Raw genomic sequence first — 24,218 nt, forward strand, 5'->3', positions numbered from 1 at the left:
CAGGTCCGCCAGACCCCGCAAGACAACTGCTCAGTAGGAACATTTGTTGGTTAGAAAATCCAAAGCAAGCCCCTCTTCCACTGCAGCAGAGCTCCAACAGGCCTGGTCACCTTAAGTCCCTGTGTCAACTAGAACAGTTTGTAGGATTCTGTCTCAAAATGGCCTCCATGGTCGAATCAGTGCCCAGAAGCCAGCACTAAACAAAAGGCAAATAAAAAACCGTGTGGCGTTTGCAAAGTCCCACAGCCTGCGAAACAGATGGACACTGGAAAAATGGCAAAAGGTGGATTTCTCTGATGAATCTTCAGTAGAATTACACCACAGCCGCTGCAAATACTGCAGGAGACCTACTGGAGCCCATATGGATCCAAAATACACACAGAAAACAGTTACATTTGATGGTGGAAAGATCATGGTCTGGGGTTACATTCAGTATGGGGGTGTGCAAAACATTTGCTAGGTGGAAGGCAATATCAATATCCTAAAATATCAAGAAGTATTAGCTACCTCTTATATTCCAAATCATAAAAGGAGTCAAATTCTGCAGCAGGATGCTCCATCTCATACATCCATCTCTGCAACAAAGTTATTCCAGGCAAAAAAGATCAAGGTGCTCAAGGACTGGCCAGCCCAGTCACCAGACATGAACATCATTGAGCATGTTTGTGGTAGGATGAAAGAGGAAGCTTGGAAGACAAAACCAAAGAATCTAGATGAACTCTGGGAGGCATGCAAGACTGCATTCTTTGCTGTTCTTGATGACTTCATTAATAAATTGTATGAATCATTGTTGAACCGCATGGATGCAGTCCTTCAAGCTCATGGAAGTCACACAAAATATTAAATATGACTCTAATAGCATTCACTAATGTTATGCAACATATATTTGTATTTTAAGTTAATTATTTGTTTGAATATCACATTACTTTCTGTGGGCGACAAAACTTTTGTCTTGCCAAAATCTGACCATTCTGTGTCCATAAACTGATTTCTGCCAATTTATTTTCTTAACCTAAACCACATTTTGGAGGGTTTCAGCTTTCAAAATAATAATTTATACACCCAATGGATGAATTTAACGCCAGTTTATAAGCTTTTACTTATATAACATGGATAAGCGACATAACTTCTGTCAGGGTGTGTATACGGTATGTCTTTTTCACATTTTTTTTTTTTTTAATGACCACAAAAGACCACCAAGATGCATTTTAAAATTTGTTACCAACTGTTGTTAACATTTTGTTACAGTGCCATGCGAAAGTATTTGGCTGCCTGGAACTTTTCAACCTTTTCCCAGATATCATGCTTCAAACAAAGATACCAAATGTAAATTTTTTGGTGAAGAATCAACAACAAGTGGAACACAATTGTGAAGTTGAACGAAATTTATTGGTTATTTTAAATTTTTTGGGAAATTCAAAAACTGAAAAGTGGGGCGTGCAATATTATTCGGCCCCTTTAACTTGTGCCACCTTTTTCTGCGATTACAGCTGCAAGTCGCTTGGGGTATGCCTCTATCAGTTTTGTACATCGAGAGACTGAAATTCTTGCCCATTGTTCCTTGGCAAACAGCTCGAGCTCAGTGAGGTTTGATGGAGATCGTTTATGAACAGCAGTTTTCAGCTCTTTCCACAGATTGTCGATTGGATTGAGGTCTGGACTTTGACTTGGCCATTCTAACACCTGGATACGTTTATTTGTGAACCATTCCATTGTAGTTTTTGCTTTATGTTTGGGATCATTGTCTTGTTGGAAGACAAATCTCCGTCCCAGTCTCAGGTCTTTTGCAGACTCCAAAAGGTTTTCTTCAAGAATGGTTCTGTATTTGGCTCCATCCATCTTGCCATCAATTTTAACCATCTTCCCTGTCCCTGCTGAAGAAAAGCAGGCCCAAATCATGATGCTGCCACCACGTTTGACAGTGGGGATGGTGTATTCAGGGTGATGATCTGTGTTGCCTTTACACCAAACATATCGTTTGGCATTGTTGCCAAAAAGTTTGATTTTGGTTTCATCTGACCAGAGCATCTTCTTCCACATGTTTGGTGTGTCTCCCAGGTGGCATGTTGCAAGCTTTAAACGACACTTTTTATGGATATCTTTGAGAAATGGCTTTCTTCTTGCCACTCTTCCATAAAGGCCAGATTTGTGCAGTGTACGACTGATTGTTGTCCTATGGACAGACTTTCCCGCCTCAGCTGTAGATCTCTGCAGTTCATCCAGAGTGATCATGGGCCTCTTGGCTGCATCTCTGATCAGTCTTCTCCTTGTTTGAGATGAAAGTTTAGAGGGATGGCCGGGTCTTGGTAGATTTGCAGTGGTATGATACTCCTTCCATTTCAATATGATCACTTGCACAGTGCTCCTTGGGATGTTTAAAGTTTTGGAAACAATATCCAAAATCCGTCTTTAAACTTCTCCACAACAGTATCACGGACCTGCCTGTTGTGTTCCTTGGTCTTCATGATGCTCTCTGTGCTTCAAACAGAACCCTGAGACTATCACAGAGCAGGTGCATTTATACGGAGACTTGATTACACACAGATGGATTATATTTATCATCATTAGGCATTTAGGACAACATTGGATCATTCAGAAATCCACAATGAACTTCTGGAGTGAGTTTGCTGCACTGAAAGTAAAGGGGCCGAACAGTATTGCACGCCCCACTTTTCAGTTTTTGAATTTCCCAAAAAATTTAAAATAATCAATAAATTTCATCCAACTTCACAATTGTGTTCCACTTGTTGATTCTTCACCAAAAGTTTACATTTGGTATCTTTATGTTTGAAGCATGATACGTGGGAAAAGGTTGAAAAGTTCCAGGGAGCCGAATACTTTCACAAGGCACTGTACTTAAGTCCTACAAAAACTCAAAGCTCCATTAGGTTGTTAATGCATCATAATGGATTCTGAATACACACTGCAGAAATTCCTTCAAAATCTGCAGAGGGCGAGTCCCCTTTCATGCTGTCCCACAACAACTTACACTGGACATTTAATCTTACCGCCAATGTTTCTCAACTCTTCTGCTAAGAGCAATTTTCTCTCCTACTTCTGTGCACACTGGATTTGTAAGCACAATTTTTCCTAAATCAGCTTTCACAGCACTCACACGACCACCAGTGGATAAAGATCCAATGTTGACCATCAGAACTTCATTCTTAGAGAGTTTTTGAACCTGAAGAACAAAATATATATTTTTTTTTAGAAATTCAAAAATGGATGTGGACATACACCACATCACGGCTGGAAAATTTGCAATTTTGTTCTTGTGTTAAGCCCTTACCTTAGCAGCCTTCTTATCCCCCTCTGTACGTACTCCAAGGAGTCGCCGCAGGAGGAAGTAGGAGATTTCCAGCTCTGTAAATATTTCAGGCAATGCTCCAACTGCACCTAATACTTGCCCGACCATACGATCAGCACGACACAAAGTTGGATCAATCTTGGTACCAACACCTGCATGAAAAAAAAAAAAAGAAAATAGACGAATAATTCTTAACTACACATTATAACTGATTGCGATGCTAGTCAAAAGAGGTTCAGTCAGTAGAAGTTGCTGCCATGAGTAAAGGCCTACGATTTAATTCCCACTGTGAATGTCCTGTAATTCGGCATGTGATAGTGCTCTCCAGCCTTTATTGGGCCTATATACAGACCAGGCGTCAGTAATGTGTCCATACTAAGGTAACATCACATGAAACAGCACTGAGGCTTGGTGTCCATACAAACCAGGTGGGACACATGAACAATATTTTACTCCCTGGGTCCAGCACTCTGACGCTGCCCTGGTTTATGCTTTGCTGCAGCATTATCGTTAGGCAAACAGTGCTGCAGCCCATCTCTGAGATCAACAACTCGTGCCATCTACTGCTACAGACCTGCTAAGCTCAGTGATTGTCTGCAGCACTGTCGCAGTGAAAATAATGTTACCGTACTTTCAAACAGACACTGTTTATGTCTAACTATGCCAGCCAGCTGAGACTTGATGAAAGCGGAAAACGCCTTTAAAAAATGAAGACAAGCCTATACTGATAGTCTCTTACCAATAAGGCCTCCGGGAGCAGCATATTGTAGATCATTGTGCTCAGCAAACAGAGACACAATTTTAGAGAAGATAGGCTTGCACATGAGCTTGCCTTCACTGTCTTTAGAAACTATGCCAGGGCGAACCTCTATTTCTTGACCGACCTATGGATTCAAAAACAAACAACCAAAATACTATATATTTGGAGACTAGCCTGAAAATATTGCATTACATTACAATGGCTGAATGGGATTTATATAACATTAATGTACCAAGTGAAACAAATGTAAAGATTTAGACATTTTAAAGCATGTTCTATGAAACAGCAAAGCTGATCTAATGCCCATTATTTGGGGTCTCATTATGTGACACGGTCCATTGAGACAGATGCGCAATTTCCAATTTTGATGTGCTCCACTCCGATATGCACGCCGATACTTTCCACAGCCTAATTTTCGCCAGTGCGATCTATTATGACATGCACGCCGTTAACAGGATAAAGAGGACCCGGACTGCATCTGTCTCTCCATTGGTTACGATGGTCTTAATTAAAGGTAGCTAGGTACAGACTTGTTTGTTAGTCACATTACATATATATGGGCATGCAATCTGACATTATCTCACTCCTGAGGAAGCCACACCAGGTGGCGTAATGCGGCGGGACTCAGACACTCTCTACACAGACCATATTGGATGACGGACCTGGTGGGTCACATTTTTTCCATATTTTATTTATTACTATATAATGTGACCTATGCTTATTTCCTTCTTTGAATATTATTTATCATATATCACATGACTACATGGACGCTTTGTTGATGAAATCTAATTAATCACCGATTATAATACTTTGTTCATACAAAACTAGCATTATGTAATGTGCTACATGTGGAATTTGAGGTCCGAGGGCTAGATAGACTTTTTCTATTAATGTTTGGTATATCAATACTTAACCTAATATTTCGCTGTTAGGGAGAACATACCTAGTCCTTTCTTGGCTAGGTTTGATGTATTGTACACATCTGTTATTACTTTTTTTAATCTTTTATGTCTTTTTTGCATATTAATATAGGTCATTATATTTTTCAGGCATCTCTTCAAGTCTTTTCCTTTTTTTGTTGCATTATTTGGGGTTCCAGAATTACTTTTGTGGTGGTTGGAATTTCGGATTAGATACTAATAGCCGTACCTTTAATACGCCTTTTAGAATACTTCCTCCAGCTACACCACCTTTCAGATCATCAACCTCACATCCTGGCTTGTTCACATCAAATGACCTGATAACTGAGAAGACAGAAAATATTTTTGAGCTCCATAACAACAAAAGGCATGATACCAAAAAACACCTACTTGTATTGTGTTCAGCAGAGCCAATGGCCCCAGGTAAAGGGCACCCAGTAAAATCAGGACAAATGTATTCCACCGTTTAGTAGATTAGTATCAACATTGCAGATTAAATTTGATGAAATCTCATCTCAAAACCTACAGCATAAACAGTCGAGCAGTGCGGATTGCATCTCACGGGTTGCCAATTTATGTTGCGGTCATTTATCAGACAACCGGTCCTGCTCCCTTTATTCTCTACTTCTGTGCCAGAGACAGTCAGATGATGGTGTTCTGGCAGTCCCATAGAGAAAGAATGGAGCAAATGAGTGCATGATTGCCCAATCTTCAATTTCAAACAGGCATTTCCAGACCCTGTTGTCAGGATCGGTAGGAGTACTAAATGCTGTGCTGGTCCCCAGTGATGATCTCCTGCGGATGGTGGGACTGTAAGGCTCCCAATCAAGCGAGAAAGCTAGGCATTACTTTATTCCATCAATCAAGTGAGAAACTTTGGATTAACATTATCAGCTTGTAATTCTGTTCGAGTACAGTAGACCCCATGGGTTCTACTTCTGTAATTACACATTCCCTTCTGGTTTTCCTGATAAAAGTGGCACAACATCGCTGCCATTAGCAGACACTGCCCACAGCACATTTTTGCTGAAGATCCGGTTTAAATTCTTTAGCTTTAAGGATGAGATAAGTTACTTACCTATAAGTCTGGGCTCAGATGTGAAGTCTCTCAGAGGCACTGGGATTTTCTTTACAATATATTCACATACGACTTCAATGTTATACTTCAACTGAGCTGAGATTGGAATGATAGGAGCACCCTCCGCTACTGTACCTATAGGGAAAGCAGGGAAGGTGAGACCACAATGCTCCTGTGGAAGCGGAGCCATAGAGAAAGCACTGTTAAAAATATCTCGGTACTGGAGCAAACTTCAAATGATCCATTATTATTATTATTGAGAGATGTTAAAGAATGTTTTACAAGTCACTTAAGAAAATTCTCTTCCAGTATATACATCCAAATTATTTTAAAGAGTTCCATAAGCTTTTAGCTAAAGCAACAAAAGACCTTGAAGGGGTTGTCCAACGTCTGGATGTTACAGGACTGGTGACGCATGTGACTGGCTGCAGCGGTCAGGTGAGCGGAATAGCAGATGACCACACTTCCACTGTTCTAGTCACCTGACAGCTGCAGCAGACCTGGAACATTCAGAGAACGTCGTCATCACTTCCAAAACCACTGCTGGACACCAAAGCAATCTCTACTGGATCTACAGGGGTCACAGCAGTTAATTATCCCTCTATATTAATATTTTTGATAATAAATGACAGTGTTTTTTTTTTTTTTTTAAACACCTGACAAGCCCTTTATAGTTAGGAAAAGAATAATGAAGTCTCGGCTTCAGCGCAGACGCCTTACAGTTAGCCGCCTGCCAGTGTGTTTGTTTCTTTCTTACCTTGTACAAATGCCAGGATCTGCTCATACTGCTCCTTGGCTTGACTTTCTTTAACCAAATCAATCTTATTTTGTAAAATGAGGATGTGCTTTAGCTTCATGATTTCAATGGCAGCCAGATGTTCTGAAGTCTGCGGCTGAGGACAGGATTCATTACCAGCTTTAATATAAAATCAGACAATAGAAAGTCAGTGTTTATCAGGACATGGAGACTGATGGAGAACTGGTGATATAGGATCGTAAAGATCAGTGGTATTAAAGAACTTTAACCTCTTTCTGACCTTCGGACGGGATAGTACGTCCGAGGTCAGAAGCCCAGCTTTGATGCGGGCTCCGGCGGTGAGCCCGCATCAAAGCCGGGACATGTCAGCTGTTTTGAACAGCCGACATGTGCCCGTAATGGGCGTGGGCAGAATCGCGATCTGCCCACGCCTATTAACTAGTTAAATGCCGCTGTCAAACGCAGACAGCAGTATTTAACCGGCACTTCCGGCCGGAAATGAGCGCATCGCCGACCCCCGTCACATGATCGGAGGTCGGCGATGCTTCTCCATTGTAACCATAGAGGTCCTTGAGACCTCTATGGTTACTGATGCCGGTTTGCTGTGAGCGCCACCCTGTGGTCGGCGCTCACAGCACACCTGCATTTCTGCTGCATAGCAGCGAACATCAGATCGCTGCTATGTAGCAGAGGCGATCGAGTTGTGCCAGCTTCTAGCCTCCTATGGAGGCTATTGAAGCATGGCAAAAGTTTTTAAAAAAAAAAAAGTAAAAAAAAATGTGAAAAAAAAATAAAAAAAATATAAAAGTTTAAATCACCCCCCTTTTGCCCCATTCAAAATAAATCAATAAAAAAAAATATCAAATCTACATATATTTGGTATTGCCGCGTTCAGAATCGCCCGATCTATCAATAAAAAAAAGCATTAACCTGACCGCTAAACAGCGTAGCGAGAAAAAAATTTGAAACGCCAGAATTACGTTTTATTGGTCGCCGCGACATTGCATTAAAATGCAATAACGGGCGATCAAAAGAACTTATCTGCACCGAAATGGTATCATTAAAAACCCCAGCTAGGCAGGCAAAAATTAAGCCCTCAACCGACCCCAGATCATGAAAAATGGAAACGCTACGGATATCGGAAAATGGCGCAATTTTTTTTTTTTTTTTTTTTAGCAAAGTTTGGAATTTTTTTTCACCACTTAGATAAAAAAGAACCTAGTCATGTTTGGTGTCTATGAACTCGTACTGACCTGGAGAATCATAATGGCAGGTCAGTTTTAGCATTTAGTGAACCTAGCAAAAAAGTAAAAAAAAAAGTGTGGGATTGCACTTTTTTTTGCAATTTCACCGCACTTGGAATTGTTTTCCCGTTTTCTAGTAAACGACATGCTACAACCAATGATGTCGTTCAAAATTACAACTCGTCCCGCAAAAAAAAAAGCCCTCACATGGCCATATTGGCGGAAAAATAAAAAAGTTATGGCTCTGGGAAGGAGGGGAGCGAAAAACGAACACGAAAAAACGGAAAATCCCAAGGTCATGAAGGGGTTAAAGGGAACCTGTCACGTTATTTCAATAATCTGTCCCCAGAGTGTTTCTATAGTTTATGGTAGCGGCTCCTTTTGTCATAGGGGTATACTTCATTTTCTGGTCAGTCACAGGCATCGCAACCACTCAATTTGATTTCCCTGGTTGTGCCGACGTGACTGAAATGCCGTGCTTGCGCAGTGTGTAGCGTGAAGCCGGGGAGTATTTGCTCTTCTATAGTGACATGTCAACACCATCTATCACCGCTGCAGCCAATCAAGTTCAGTGGCTCTGCCAAGCTAGATAGCTTGTGCTGCAGTGGTGATGTGCTCCTTCAATGTGTGCCGTCAAATAGCGATGGGGATCAGGTCCTGGACGAGGGGAGGTGAAGTACCTGCTTCTGTGTTATTTTAGGTATTTTACAGTGTTTGGAATACACTTTCCTACAAGTGCTAACACCTTAATGACCAAGCCAAATGTTACAATTCTGACTACTGTCACTTTTCGAGGTAACTCTGGAAAGCTTCAACGGATCCCAATAATTTTGAAACTGTTTTTTCGTGACACATTGTACTTCATGATAGTGCTAAAATTTCTTCAATATGACTTGCATTTCTTTGTGAAAAAAACAAACAAACGGAAATTTAGCGAAAATTTTGCAATTTTCAAACTTTTGTATGCCCTCAAATCAGAGAGTTATGGCACACAAAATAGTTAATAAATAACATTTCCCACACATCTACTTTACATCAGCACAATTTTGGAACCAATTTTTTTTTCTAAGGACGTTAAAAGGTTTAAAAGTTGGCCAGCGATTTCTAATTTTTTCAACAAAATTTACAAAACCATTTTTTTTTAGGGACATCACATCACATTTGAAGTGACTTTCAGGGGTCTATATGATACAAGATACCCAAAAGTGACACCTTTTTAAAAACTGCACCCCTCAAGGTGTTCAAAAACACATTCAAGAAGTTTATAAGTCCTTCGGGGGCTTCACAGGAACTCAAGCAATGTGGAAGGTAAAAAAATGAACATTTAATTTTTTTTCACAAAGAAATTTACTTTAGATCCAAACTTTTTTTTTTTTTTTTTTTACTTTTTTGTTGTGCACCATAAAAATTACAGCTCCACTACCACGTGGTCATTACACATTCTGAGAAGAGCTCAGTAAAAGACAGATAAAAAACAGAAACTTACAACTCAATTAGAACAGGCCGACTGCCGGATTCTTAGTAAAGTCATTCTGCAGTCAGATATAGACAGCGCAACAGAAATACTAAGAAACATAATAAAACATGTGAAAAGACTTTATGCTGAAAAAAAAGTTACAGATATGCACAAACTCACCTATTAACAATAAGGCAGCATCCATAACAGCTGCTCCGTTCAGCATAGTCGCCATCAAAATATCGTGACCCGGGCAATCTACAAAAGATACATGCCTGGAAAACAGGACAACAAGCACTTAATGGGTGCCCTCATAAAAGGCACAAGCCAAGTATAGCATTGAAATAACAAGTTATTACTTTTTCATACAGTAATATTCATTCATTCATTAAGCAACAGTGACACTTCTAGGCATAGTTTTCTCTTGAATGCTCAGTTTTTAGACATTCATGATTCAAACCGATTCAAATTGTAAAATGACAAAGTTAATAACGAATTCATGGCATGGAATAGAAAGGAAGTTTTCCAACACATAGTAGCCAGACATATGCCAGGGGGGCACTGGTCAGACAGTCATCAGGTTCATAGAAACTACATAGTGGCCGTTTTCTAACTAACGCTAAATCTGTGTGACCCAACGTACACACATTCATCGGCTACTTACCGCACCAACTTAAAGTTGCCCTTGGTGCTGGGTATGTCTGTGGGAAATTCATCAGGGGTGCTGCTGCCGCAGGACCGGTAGCATTCAGGCCGAGAACAGCTGGGGTCATCAAGTTTGTAGATCTGCAATGCCAACAGTCATTAAGCAACAAAGCACATCAGGGCAATGGATTTGTAGTATTATGGGAATTAGTTTATAATTAATCTAACATTATTGCAGGCAGCATTTCATCATTGCAAGGACTGGGAATCCAGCACAAATCTCCAAATTAGAGCTGCATGATAATCTGAACGATCAGAACTAGAAGACTCGGGAATCTCCTCTGAATATAGAGAAAGTGATAACGAGAGATTGTCATTATTATAAAATAATCCCAGGTCTATAGATTGCGTGTGTAAAAATAATGTGTGTGCGTATTTGAAAGTATGTGCAATGTGAACTCACCTTGGCATTGGCATAGCCAAGCTTGATGGTGATGTTTCTCTCAAGTTCATTCTTAAACCGGACAGTGTGCACACCAGAAATGGCTTTCACTACGGTGGACTTACCATGGGCTACATGACCAATGGTACCTAGAACAGGAAAACTGACCAATAAGGTAATGTATCACAAATCAAATTAAAAATTATATCAACAATATTCTAAAAATTCTCCAATAGAACATTTTATTATTATACCCAGAAAAGGGTGTAGCAGCAACTCAATTAGAAGCCTAAACAAAGATACCAGAGTCCATGCAACGTAACCATAAAAGTGTACATTTTTATTGAAAAACATTGACAAGCCCCAAATGCATAAACAATGGGCCAAGAAAAAAAAAAAATCAAAGAAAAGCAGTGACCCTGAAATAATGGGGCTATGGGAACTGCTAATATGGTAATAACCAGTGAAGCATTTGCAAATTATTCCCTATTAATTAGTGAAAATCATGGCTATCGTATAGCAAAATATCTAAATAATGATCAATTTAAGGAGAAAAATCCACACATGGTGTGTCAGAAATATAATATATCTGTCTGCATGGAACCAGATCCTTAGTGGCGCCCCCTGAGGAAGCAACAGCCAGCGAAACGTACATTGGGGATAGCGGGCCAATGCGCTGCTACATTCACACTGATGGGTATTTGCTCCTTTGCTTACTAACCTCTTTTTATCACTATCCTCTCTGTATTCATCTATTTAAGATATCATTCAATGCATTTTTAAGACATTTATCCACCCATGGTCTTGTCTGTCAGTAACCTGTCAACCCATTTATATGCATGGAATGAAACTGCATCTTGCCAGAGCATAAATAACCAAAGCTCTGGTTCCATGCAGACATATATATTATGTTACTTACACACATTGTATGGATTTTTGTCCTTAAATTGATCATTATTTTGATCTTTTTCTATAGGATAGCTATGATTTACACTAATAGGGAATAATTTACAAATGCTCCATTGGTTATTACCATATTAGCAGTGCAGTGCTAAAGCCCCATTATTTCTGGGTCACTGTAACTGTTTTACTTCGATTTTTTGCCCGTTGTTTATGTATTTTGTGCTTGTCAATGGTTTTCAATAACAATATATGCTTTTATTGTTATATTATTTTATTGTTTATTGTTAAGTAGCGTGGACTCTGGTTTCTCTTTGTTTTGTAAAAATATTGTAACATTTACTATACTAAAACGGATCATGTCTTTCTTCAGCCACTGGGGGCTGCCACTTTTATTTTCTGGTGTGTGTCAGAGAACAACATGTACCACAGATACGGCAGCCTTAGTGCACAGGAGACGGTGGTGAGACACTGATGGCGTCTCCTATACTACGGCCGTATCAGCTGCGTACGTCCCTGGCATGCCCAGTTCACAATTCTGGGGGGAGCTGGGCTACATTTTATTGTACTGGACATACACAGGATAAGGTTGTTATCTATACAGCGTGCAGATTTTACCTATGTTAATTGTGGCTTGTCTGCTGATAATTTCTGGAGAAAGTGGCGTCAACTTGGTGACATCCTGTCAAAAAAAAAAAAAAAAAAAGAAAGCATTTAGAAGACAGATATTTCATGAATATTTTATAATAAATTTTGTATTTTTTTTCCGACAAAGAAAAATAGTCAAAATTAACCCCTTCACCCCCGGAGCTTTTTCCGTTTTCGTTTTTCGCTCCCCTCCTTCCCAGAGCCATAACTTTTTTATTTTTCCGTCAATATGGCCATGTGAGGGCTTATTTTTTGCGGAACAAGATCTACTTTTGAACGATACCATTGGTTTTACCATGCCGTGTAACAGAAAACGGGAAAAAAATTCCAAGTGTGATGAAATTGCAAAAAAGTGCAATCTCACACTTGTTTTTTGTTTGGCTTTTTTGCTAGGTTCACCAAATGGTAAAACTAACCTGCCAATATGATTCTCCAGGTCATTACGAGTTCATAGACACCAAACATGTCTAGGTTATTTTTTTATCTAAGTGGTGAAAAAAAAAGTTTACTAAAAAAAAAAATAAAATTGCGCGATTTTCCGATACTCGTAGCGTCTCCAATTTTCGTGATCTGGGGTCAGGTGAGGGCTTATTTTTTGCGTGCCAAGCTGGCGTTTTTAATGATACCATTTTGGTGCAGATACGTTCTTTTGATCGCCCGTTATTGCATTTTAATGCAATGTCGTGGCGACCAAAAAAACGTAATTTTGGCGTTTTGATTTTTTTTCTCGCTACGCCATTTAGCGGTCAGGTTAATCATTTGTTTTTATTGATAGATCGGGCGATTCTGAACGCGGCGATACCAAATATGTGTAGGTTTGATTTTTTTTAATTGTATTATTTTGATTGGGGCGAAAGGGGGGTGATTTGAACTTTTATATATTTTTTATTTTTTTTATATTTTTAAACACTTTTTTTAAATTTTGGCACGCTAGAAGCATGCACAACTCGATCGCCTCTGCTACATAGAGGTGAAGCACAGATCACCTCTATGTAGCAGAAATGCAGGTGTACTTTGAACGCCGACCACAGGGTGGCGCTCAAAGCAATCGGCCATCAACAACCATAGAGGTCTCAAGGAGACCTCTGGTTGTTATGGCAATGCACCGCTGACCCCCGATCATGTGACGGGGGTCAGCGGTGGGAGCATCTCCGGCCGCGCGGCCGGGAGCGCTGGTTAAATTCCGCTGTCAGCGCTTGACGCGGCATTTAACTAGTTAATGGGTGCGGGCGGATCGCGATTCCGCTCGCGCTCATTGCGCGCACATGTCAGCTGTACAAAACAGCTGACATGTCACGGCTTTGAGGTGGGCTCACCGCCGGAGCCCACCTCAAAGCGGGGGTTCTGCCAGCTGACGTACTATTCCGTCAGCTGACAGAAAGGGGTTAAAAAAAAACAGTGCTTTCAGACCTCAAATAATGCAAAGAAAACAAGTCCATAATCATTTAGAAATAACAATACTAATGTTCTAACTGAGGAAGAGTTCAGAAATCAATATTTTGTGGAATAACCATGATTTTTAATCACAGCTTTCATGCGTCTTGGCATGCTTTCCACCAGTCTTTCACACTGCTTCTGGTGCAAAAATATAAGCAGTTCTTCTTTATTGATGGCTTGTGACTATCCATCTTCCTCTTGATTACATTCCAGAGGTTTTCAATGGGGTTCAGGTCTGGAGATTGGGCTGCCCATGACAGGGTTTGGGATGTGGTGGTCTCTTAGGCTACTTTAACACTTCCGTCTTTTTTCCTCCGTCGCAATCCGTCGTTATGGCAAAAAAACGGATCCTGCAAATGTGCCCGCAGGATCCGTTTTTTTGCCATTGACTTTAATGTACGACGGCTTGCCACACGTCGCATCCGTCGTGCGATGGATGCGTTGTGTTTTTGCGGTCCGTCGTGACAAAAAAAAAGTTCAATGTAACATTTTTTGTCCGTCGGATCCGACATTTCTGACTGTGCATGCGCGGCCGGAACTCCACCCCCTCCTGCCCGCTCATCACACTGGGCAGCGGATGCGTTGTAAAACTGCATCTGCTGCCCACGTTGTACTAAATTTAGCACAACGTCCGTCGGTATGTCGGGCCAACGGTTTGCGACGGCCCCGTACCGACGGAAGTGTGAAAGTAGCCCTAATTTTTGCCAGCGCTGTAAAAAAACACGGACATGTGAACAGCTCCATGGATTATAATGGGAAGGTGTTCTAACTGAAAATGCACTGCTAAGATGTACATACAAACAGATGTCTGAATAAGGCCATGGGTTAGGAATGCTTCTCTACCAGGTTTCCAGCTGTCAGAGAAATAATCCACACCACAAATAATGCACACCAGCAAGGTTTTCTTATCAGCTGAAGCCAGTGATACATACAGCAAGCAAAGCTTTTCTTCTGTAAGAGAGCGGCATGGGAAGTGCAGGATTATATAGTGGCCATGTACAAAGATGTCCATGTAATACAGGGATGGCTTGTGTCCGCTAGAACTGGAGCTGCTCTCCGTACGACTGTGGTCAAGCTCAGCGGATAGTCCCAAGTATTGGATTCCCTGTATTATGTCAATATGCGAAAACAGGGCATAAAAACACCACGCTAACCTGCTATTAGATATTAATTGGCATATAGCGGGTACAAGTAGGGCACATGACGTCAGTAGTGATGAGCGAGGATACTCGTTGCTCGGGTGGTCTCCGAGTATTCGTAACTGCTCGGAGATTTAGTTTTTGTTAACGCAGCCGCAGGATTTACAGCTGCTAGCCAGGCTGAGTACATGTGGGGGTTGCCTGGTTGCTAGGGAATCCCCACATGTAATCAAGCTGCCTAGTAGCCGCAAATCTTGCAGCTGCAGCGACGAAAACTAATTCTCCGAGCACTAACAAATACTCGGAGACCACCCGAGCAACGAGTACACTCGCTCATCACTAGGCGTCAGTTCTCTACACAGCATAGAGAGCACTTTACCTCCAGACTTCCCATAGAACATACATTGGCATACACGTTTTCAGAATTCAAAAAATATATTAAGTAAAAGCTTTTCATGCCGCCATACTAATAGTAGAGTGTGACTGTCAAACATATATATAACAATTTTACAGACACGGCAAGTAGCCTCCGATCAATGGGGGACTGGCTCCAGAGACCCCCCAGATCCCACAAAATACTGCTTTGAAGTGAGCAGCTCTTGCATGTGGACGGTGTGTACAGGCTCAATAGTAATACTCTGCACCGCTCACCATTCACCCAATGTACTGCCGCTGCAGAGCTCATTAGTAGGAGCGGAAAAACAGCCCATACACAGTGTACAGGGCCATGCTGTTCAGGCTCCATACAACACCTAACCAGTCAGAGACCTGGTGTTGGGCCGTCGTGTTGTCAGAGTATCTTGGGCCTGCTCGAATAATATGTTTGAGTCCCTGTGGATATCCAAGAAGTATCACTTCTCCTTGCGAAGATTGACATGCTAACCATGCAGAGATGAGGAGATTTAAAGCCACAATGCTCCTCTGGGAAATTTGCTAATTATGCCAATTGTCTCTTCAGAGAGGAAGAAAACTAGAACTCTAGTGCCACCTATTGGAAGGTAGCAATCCTACAGGTCAATGTCGACCCTTTAACGAGCCTTGTCACATGACTTAGGATAAAAGCCAAACCAGAATCTCAATTTGCAGACACTGTGTTTCGGGGTACTGCCCCTCGTCAGTGCAAAGTGGAGATCTGGTATGGCTGTGTGAGGCGTCCAATCGATATCCAAGAAGTATCGTTTCTCCTTGCGGAGATTGACATGCTAAGCATGCCGAGATGAGGAGACTTAAAGCCGCAATCTCTGTGGATGCATGATTTGTGTCACTGTGCTTACAAGATCCAGTATGACTGTATTGGCTTGTTCACGTGTGTCCTATGTAAAGAGGACCTACTGTATACTTAAAAAGGATTTCCCACGAAGTACATTTTATGCAACAGATCTTGGAATAATAATAATTTCCACAATTGGAGGTGTTAAAAAAAAATGTTCCTGTGCTGAGATAATCTTAGAAATGTGCCCTTACTGTGTAATGACTGTACAGGGACATGGTCTGATCATACCACATCTCCTGGGCAGGGGAGGAAGCAAAAAAGTGTATACAGACAGGACAACATACTATGGGATACCAGCTGATTATTTCTGTGAAGGAAAACAATTCTCGGCCTTTTTTTTTTTTACGTTTTATCTGTACATTGTTTGTGGGAAAACATCTAAATATACAGTAGTCCTCTTAACATTATCAAAATAACTAGATCACAAGCGAACAGGCCAATACAGCCATGCTGGATCTGTAATCATAGGGACATCACGGAGACCCTGCTGCTCCGCACTTTAGCTAACTTGTTTGTCAGCAGCATCTCATAGTGGTCAGAAAACTAATGAACATCAGTGAAGCCAATGTGATTATATCTGCAATCTGACAGATTGTAACCGGAGCTGTGGAGTCACAAGAGGTAGAAATGGCCGACTCCAACAGGAAATATGATCATGTATCACTAGTAGAATGCACAGCTTTCTGCACATCTACTTTCATAGGACTTTATACCTACTCCATAAAGGAGTCGGAGTCGCAAGTTGGTTTAGGCCGGGTGCCCACGATCCAGAACTGGCAGCGATTTGGAAGCTGCGAACATGTTTGTGTCTATTAAATACAGGTAAAGCCGCATGTGATCACTGACCTGTGCGGATTCACCGCGTCCAATACATTCTATGGGTGATATTTCTCTTGTGAAGACTCGCGCCTCCGCAAAAGAAACATGCCGCAGTCTGGAAAAAGACACCGCATGTCCGTCTCCGCAGCTGATCCAGGGGCCTCTTTGGACACATAGTGGACATGGGATTTCTTGAAATCCCATCCAATATGCTGTAACATCTGGACGCTGCAGGTTTGATGTTGCATAAGTACACAGCATCCAACCCAGTGTTTACTGAACGTGTGCACATACCCTTACAGTCTCCATAGCTCTAATTGTATCACTAACTTGAACTCTATCCTAGTGGAAGCACCAATCCTACACTATTGAGCCTTTAACGAGCCTTGCAATACGACTTCGGATAAAAACTAAATCTCAATTTGCAGACAGTGTTTTGGGGCACTACCCCTCATCAGTGCAAAGTGTGAGATCTGGTTTGGCGGGGTGAGAGGCTAAGACTGAGATGTCAGGGGTACGGAGAGTGACAGGCCAGGCCCCTGGGGCAGAGGAATAAGTGATGAGAACACATCTTCTCTGGAGTCTCTCACAGAACTATACAGCAGCCCTGCTCTGTAACATGGCGCCTGCAGGTTGCTCGCACTCTCCATGGTGATGGCTTCCCTCCTTTAATTACCAGAACATGGGGTCACCCGGCCATAGCTGCCCCCGACACTCATTCCTGAGGCGGGTGCACAGCAGGAGCCGGTGACCGGGGAGGCCCCGGTGCGCACACAGCGGCTGTGCCCGGGCCTGCGGTGCGGATCACGGCAGCACACGCGGCAGCAGATAAGCCCAGCCGGCACGCTGCGGTCATGCGTCCCCTCCCTGCACGGCCCCGGCTCCCTCCTCACTGCCGCACACTCCGGCAGCAGCTCTCGGGGACTGTTCGAGGCCACAATAAAGAAGAGCTCACCAGAGTAGTCAGATCCTGCTTAGATAAATGCGGCTGTCCCAGAGTCACTCCCGGCTCGTCACCCGCCATCTTGCTGAAGAGGAAGTCACTGGCAGACGACAGGCAATCCCAGCATGCTCACGGAAACCACTTCCGGTTCAGATTGCGTTCCACACCTCCACATCATTTTGGGACCAACGCCCCTTCTGGCCAAGGGTTAGCAAGTGATTGGTGGATGGACGGTGATGTCATGATTTAGGGGCGGGTACATAGAGGTTACACTCTGAGCGCCGGGTATAGTTTATAGAGCTGCTCTGTTACGTGCTCTGCTCATTCATCCGGACGGTGTCACAGTGCAGTCATCTGCGGGGGTCGTGAAATAGGGCAACCGGAAGTAGTTAATGGTTCGCTCTGAAGCCTTCACAGCAGCCGCACACCGACACTGCAGATGATGCAATCCGACCACCGACACTGCAGATGATGCAATCCGACCACCGACACTGCAGATGATGCGGTCCGACCACCGACACTGCAGATGATGCGGTCCGACCACCGACACTCCTGATGATGCGGTCCGACCACCGACACTGCTGATGATGCGGTCCGACCACCGACACTGCTGATGATGCAGTCCGACCACCGACCCTGCAGATGATGCAGTCCGACCACCGACACTGCAGATGATGCAGTCCGACCACCGACACTGCAGATGATGCAGTCCGACCACCGACCCTGCAGATGATGCAGTCCGACCACCGACACTGCAGATGATGCAGTCCGACCACCGACACTGCAGATGATGCAGTCCGACCACCGACACTGCAGATGATGCAGTCCGACCACCGACACTGCAGATGATGCAGTCCGACCACCGACACTGCAGATGATGCAGTCCGACCACCGACACTGCAGATGATGCAGTCCGACCACCGACACTGCAGATGATGCAGTCCGACCACCGACACTGCAGATGATGCAGTCCGACCACCGACACTGCAGATGATGCAGTCCGACCACCGACACTGCAGATGATGCAGTCCGACCACCGACACTGCAGATGATGCAGTCCGACCACCGACACTGCTGATGATGCAATCCGACCACCGACACTGCTGATGATGCAATCCGACCACCGACACTGCTGATGATGCAATCCGACCACCGACACTGCTGATGATGCAGTCCGACCACCGACACTGCTGATGATGCAGTCCGACCACCGACACTGCAGATGATGCAGTCCGACCACCGACACTGCAGATGATGCAGTCCGACCACCGACACTGCAGATGATGCAGTCCGACCACCGACACTGCAGATGATGCAGTCCGACCACCGACCCTGCAGATGATGCAGTCCGACCACCGACCCTGCAGATGATGCAGTCCGACCACCGACCCTGCAGATGATGCAGTCCGACCACCGACCCTGCAGATGATGCAGTCCGACCACCGACCCTGCAGATGATGCAGTCCGACCACCGACCCTGCAGATGATGCAGTCCGACCACCGACCCTGCAGATGATGCAGTCCGACCACCGACCCTGCAGATGATGCAGTCCGACCACCGACCCTGCAGATGATGCAGTCCGACCACCGACCCTGCAGATGATGCAGTCCGACCACCGACCCTGCAGATGATGCAATCCGACCACCGACACTGCAGATGATGCAATCCGACCACCGACACTGCAGATGATGCAATCCGACCACCGACACTGCAGATGATGCAATCCGACCACCGACACTGCAGATGATGCAATCCGACCACCGACACTGCAGATGATGCAATCCGACCACCGACACTGCAGATGATGCAATCCGACCACCGACACTGCAGATGATGCAATCCGACCACCGACACTGCAGATGATGCAATCCGACCACCGACACTGCAGATGATGCAGTCCGACCACCGACACTGCAATGATGCAATCCGACCACCGACACTGCTGATGATGCAATCCGACCACCGACACTGCAGATGATGCGGTCCGACCACCGACACTGCAGATGATGCGGTCCGACCACCGACACTGCAGATGATGCAATCCGACCACCGACACTGCAGATGATGCAATCCGACCACCGACACGGATCGCAGCTTGGATCTAATTACCTGCAGACACGACCGTGGGCGAAATGCAAGGAATCCCAGCTAAGGGCTCTTAGAGCTGCTGTGTATTGTAACAGCTTATAGTATTAGGGTATTTTCCCACGGTCAGGAATGGCTCAGGATTTGACGCAGATAAAATCTGCACCAAATCGGCATCTGAGGTCACCGGCAGGTCCCCTGCGTTTTTGATGCATTTTTCATGCTTTTTTTGTCACTTGAAATAAAGCTAAATGAAAGTTGGCTTCTGGGAAGGAAAAAAAGTGATTTCCTGTTTGCAGATATATTGGGATATGTGCCCACGGTCAGTAAACGCTGCGGGTTGGACGCTGTGTACATCTGCAGCATCAAGCTGTTACAGCATAGTGGATGGGATTTCAAGAAATCCCATACCCACTATGTGTGCACCGATGCCCCTGGCTCACCCACAGTGACGGACATGTGACGCATCTTTCCAGACTGCAGTATGTCAATTTATGTAGTGGAGACACTCAGTCTCCGCTGTGTAAATTACCCATACACTTTCATTAGATGCGGTAAAACTGCATTATCTTACTAATCACATGCGTATTAAGTGCGGGAACGCAGCTTACTGTGCATGTGCATTAATTTAAATAAAGGTGAATCTTGTGACACAGCCGGACATATATGACACAGAAAGTGAAGGAAAGCACAGAGGTCCCTTCCTTTTTAATAATTAAAAAAAATAGCGTGGGGTCCCCCTATATATGTTAACCAGCCAGAGTAAAGCAGACTACTGGGACTCGTATTTCAGGCTTGTAAGGATCCAATATCCATGAATCTTACCAGCCTGATAAAACCAGGCCGCAGCAGTCTGCTTACCTTGGATGGTTATCAAAAACAGTTGCATCCCCTCCAAAATAAAACGGAGTGGGGTCCCCCTATTTTTGTTAACCAGCCAAGGAAAAAACACAGCTGGTATTTTCAGGCTGGTGAGGCCCATGGATAAAAATAGCAGCCCGCAGCCGCTCCCACAATTATCACATCCGACAGCCCTTTAGCGGTGGCAAGTGGGGTAATATTTGTGGGGTTGATGTCACCTTTGTATTGTCTGGTGACATCAAGCCCACGGATTAGTAATGGAGATGCATCTATGACACCTATCCATTACTAATCCTATAGTTGTATGGTAAATAAAGACAGGGCCAGAATAAAGTCCTTTAATAATCTTAATTAACCATACTTACTGCATCGCCGACACCCTTGATTACCAGCAAAAACTGAACACAAATACTCCCTGTCCGACGTAGTCCAATTACCGAGTGTTCCACGACGAGTCCAGGTCTGCTACAACTGGATGCCTTTGGCTGAACACTTTGCTAGTGACCGGAGATAACCCCGGTGGTCACGTACACGGCAGTTCTTGCGGGCAGCTGATCTCATCACGAGAACTGCAGTGTACGCAAACTTCCAGCTGAAACAAGGTAAGACATTATTTAAATTAGTACACATGCGTAGTAAGCTGCGTTTCCCCACTTACTACGCATGTGACTATAAAGATGATGTGGTTTTAGCGCATCTAACGATAGTCTATGGGAAATACGCGCCACATGTCAGTTTATGCATGGAAGCCACAGGCTTCTTTTAACGCATAGTGGAGATGGAATGTCTTGAAATCCCCTCCACTATGCTGTAACATCTGGATGCTGCGGCTGTACGAAGCGTCAAACCTACAGCGTTTACTGACCGTGGAAACATACCCTTAGAAGTCGCATGACTGGTGCACACTGCATAGGCCACACACTAAGCATTAATGATAACCGAACCAGTTTCATACTACTAGGGGGGTGAAGCACCCTTGGTAGCTAAAACACCCCCTCAAAAACTGCACCCACTCTATACAGAATTAGCATATCGGAGAAAAAGAGTATCAAGTGCTAAAATTACAAATAATGAATTTTATTAATTATCACAATAGAAAAAGTCACAATCTGTATATATATGAGGCATCGTGATTACTCGCTAATCCCACCCCCTGCACTGTAGCTCCGCCCCCACCACATCACCGCACATAATCCCGCCCTCCATCCCATTACCACACACAATCCCGCCCTCCACCCCATTACCACACAATCCCGCCCTCCACCCCATTACCACACACAATCCCGCCCTCCACGCCATTACCACACACAATCCCGCCCCCCCAACACATCACCACACATAATCCCACCACATCACCATGCTACATAATCCCGCCCCCCACATCACCACACATAATCCCGCCCCCCCACCACATCACCACACATAATCCCGCCCCCCACCACATCACCACACATAATCCCGCCCTCCTAACACATCACCACACAATCCCGCCCCCCCACCACATTACCACACAATCCCACCACATCACCATGCCACATAATCCCGCCCCCCACATCACCACACATAATCCCGCTCCCCTACCACATCACACATAATCCCACCCCCCAGCACATTACCAGATAATCCCGCCCCATCACATTACCACAGATAATCCCGCCCCATCACATTACCACAGTTAATCCCGCCCCCACCACATTACCACACATATTCCTGCCACCCCATTACCACACAATCCCGCCCCCTCACCACACAGAATCCCGCCCCCCACATTACCACACATAATCCTGCCCCCCACATTACCACACATAATCCCGCCCCCACCACATAACTACACAATCCCTCCCCCCCAGCACATTTCCATACATAATCTGGCCCCCCCACCACATCACCACACATAATCCTGCCCCCTCACCACTTATAATCCCACCCCCCACCATATCACCACACATAATCCCGCCCCCCCACCACATTACCACACATAATCACGCCCCCCACCACATTACCACAGATAATCCCGTCCCCCCACCGCATTACCACATAATCCCGCCCACCCACCGCATTACCACACAATCACACCCCCCACCACATTACCACAGATAATCCCGCCCCCACCACATTACAACACAATCCTGTCCCCCACCACACTACCACACATAATCCCGCCCCCCACCACACTACCACACATAATCCCGCCCCCCACCACATCACCACACATAATCCCCCCACCACAATACCCCACATAATCCCACCCCACACCACATTACTAGATAATCCCGCCCCCCACCACATCACCAGATAATCCCGCCCCCACCACATCACCACACATAATCCCGCCCCCCCACCACATCACATCCCACCCACCGCATTACCACACATAATCCTGCCCCCACCACATTACCTCACATAATCCCACCACATCACCACAGATAATCCAGCCCCCCACCACATCACCACAGATAATCCCGCCCCCCCACATCACCACAGGTAATCCCTCCCCACCACATCACCACACGTAATCCCGCCCCCCCACCACATCACCACATAATCCCGCCCCCCCACTACATCACCACACATAATCCCGCCCCTCCACCACATCACCACACATAATCTCGCCCCACCACATCACCACACATAATCCCGCCCCCCCACCACATCACCACACATAATCCCACCACATAACCACACATAATCCCGCCCCCAAAATCACCACACATAATCCCGCCCCCCACCACACATAATCCCGCCCCACCACATCACCACACATAATCCCGCCCCCCCACCACAATACTCCACATAATCTCGCCCCCCCACCACAATACCCCACATAATCTCGCCCCCCACCACATTACCACAAAAAATAATCCCGCCCCCACCACATCACCACAAAAAATAATCCCGCCCCCACCACATCACCACACATAATCCGGCCCTCCTAACACATTACCACACATAATCCCGCCCCCCCACCACATCACCACATATTCCCGCCCCCCACCACATCACCACACATAATCCCGCCCCCCACATCACCACACATAATCCCGCCACCATCACATTACCACAGTTAATACCGCCCCCACCACATTACCACACATATTCCCGCCCCCCCACTACATTACCACACATAATCCTGCCCCCTCACATCACCACACATAATCCCGCCCCCCACATTACCACACATAATCTCGCCCCCCACCACATTACCACAGATAATCCCGTCCCCCACCACATTACCACACATAATCCCGCCCCCCCACCACATTACCACAATTATTAACTTCATTTTAAGTTAATTTACCACCTGCGTAAGTGCTATTGAATGTGGTCATTATTTACTTTAGTTTAATCACCAGCAGCGTTAATTAGATAGCAATGAGCATGCCGAGCGTTAGCTGGCTGGAAACAGCTAGTAGTACAATAAATAGGAATACCCAGGACAGTTCACAATAGGTAGGGGTCACCTTTCCACTAGTAGCAACAAATAAAGTGCCAGTGCATGATAC

The 24,218-nt window shown here is 44.6% G+C and overlaps 1 protein-coding gene across 1 annotated transcript in view; it reads right to left on the reverse strand.

Annotated features, from left to right (window-relative positions):
* Window positions 1-18,111, reverse strand: part of EIF2S3 (eukaryotic translation initiation factor 2 subunit gamma) — a 33,343-nt gene extending 15,232 nt beyond the window's left edge. Inside the window, exons 1-11 of the mRNA XM_077294587.1 lie at window positions 17,781-18,111; window positions 12,128-12,191; window positions 10,631-10,758; window positions 10,187-10,308; window positions 9,703-9,797; window positions 6,823-6,981; window positions 6,066-6,200; window positions 5,217-5,311; window positions 4,047-4,191; window positions 3,290-3,459; window positions 3,009-3,181 (exon numbers count right to left, since the gene is read on the reverse strand). Of these exons, the coding sequence (XP_077150702.1) occupies window positions 3,009-3,181; window positions 3,290-3,459; window positions 4,047-4,191; window positions 5,217-5,311; window positions 6,066-6,200; window positions 6,823-6,981; window positions 9,703-9,797; window positions 10,187-10,308; window positions 10,631-10,758; window positions 12,128-12,191; window positions 17,781-17,849 (1,355 nt within the window). The 5' untranslated portion in view covers window positions 17,850-18,111. The remainder of the gene's footprint in view (window positions 1-3,008; window positions 3,182-3,289; window positions 3,460-4,046; window positions 4,192-5,216; window positions 5,312-6,065; window positions 6,201-6,822; window positions 6,982-9,702; window positions 9,798-10,186; window positions 10,309-10,630; window positions 10,759-12,127; window positions 12,192-17,780) is intronic.
* Window positions 18,112-24,218: the final 6,107 nt, after the last annotated feature.

The sequence above is a fragment of the Ranitomeya variabilis genome, chromosome 3, assembly GCF_051348905.1.
Source record: "Ranitomeya variabilis isolate aRanVar5 chromosome 3, aRanVar5.hap1, whole genome shotgun sequence".
Lineage (NCBI taxonomy): Eukaryota > Metazoa > Chordata > Amphibia > Anura > Dendrobatidae > Ranitomeya > Ranitomeya variabilis.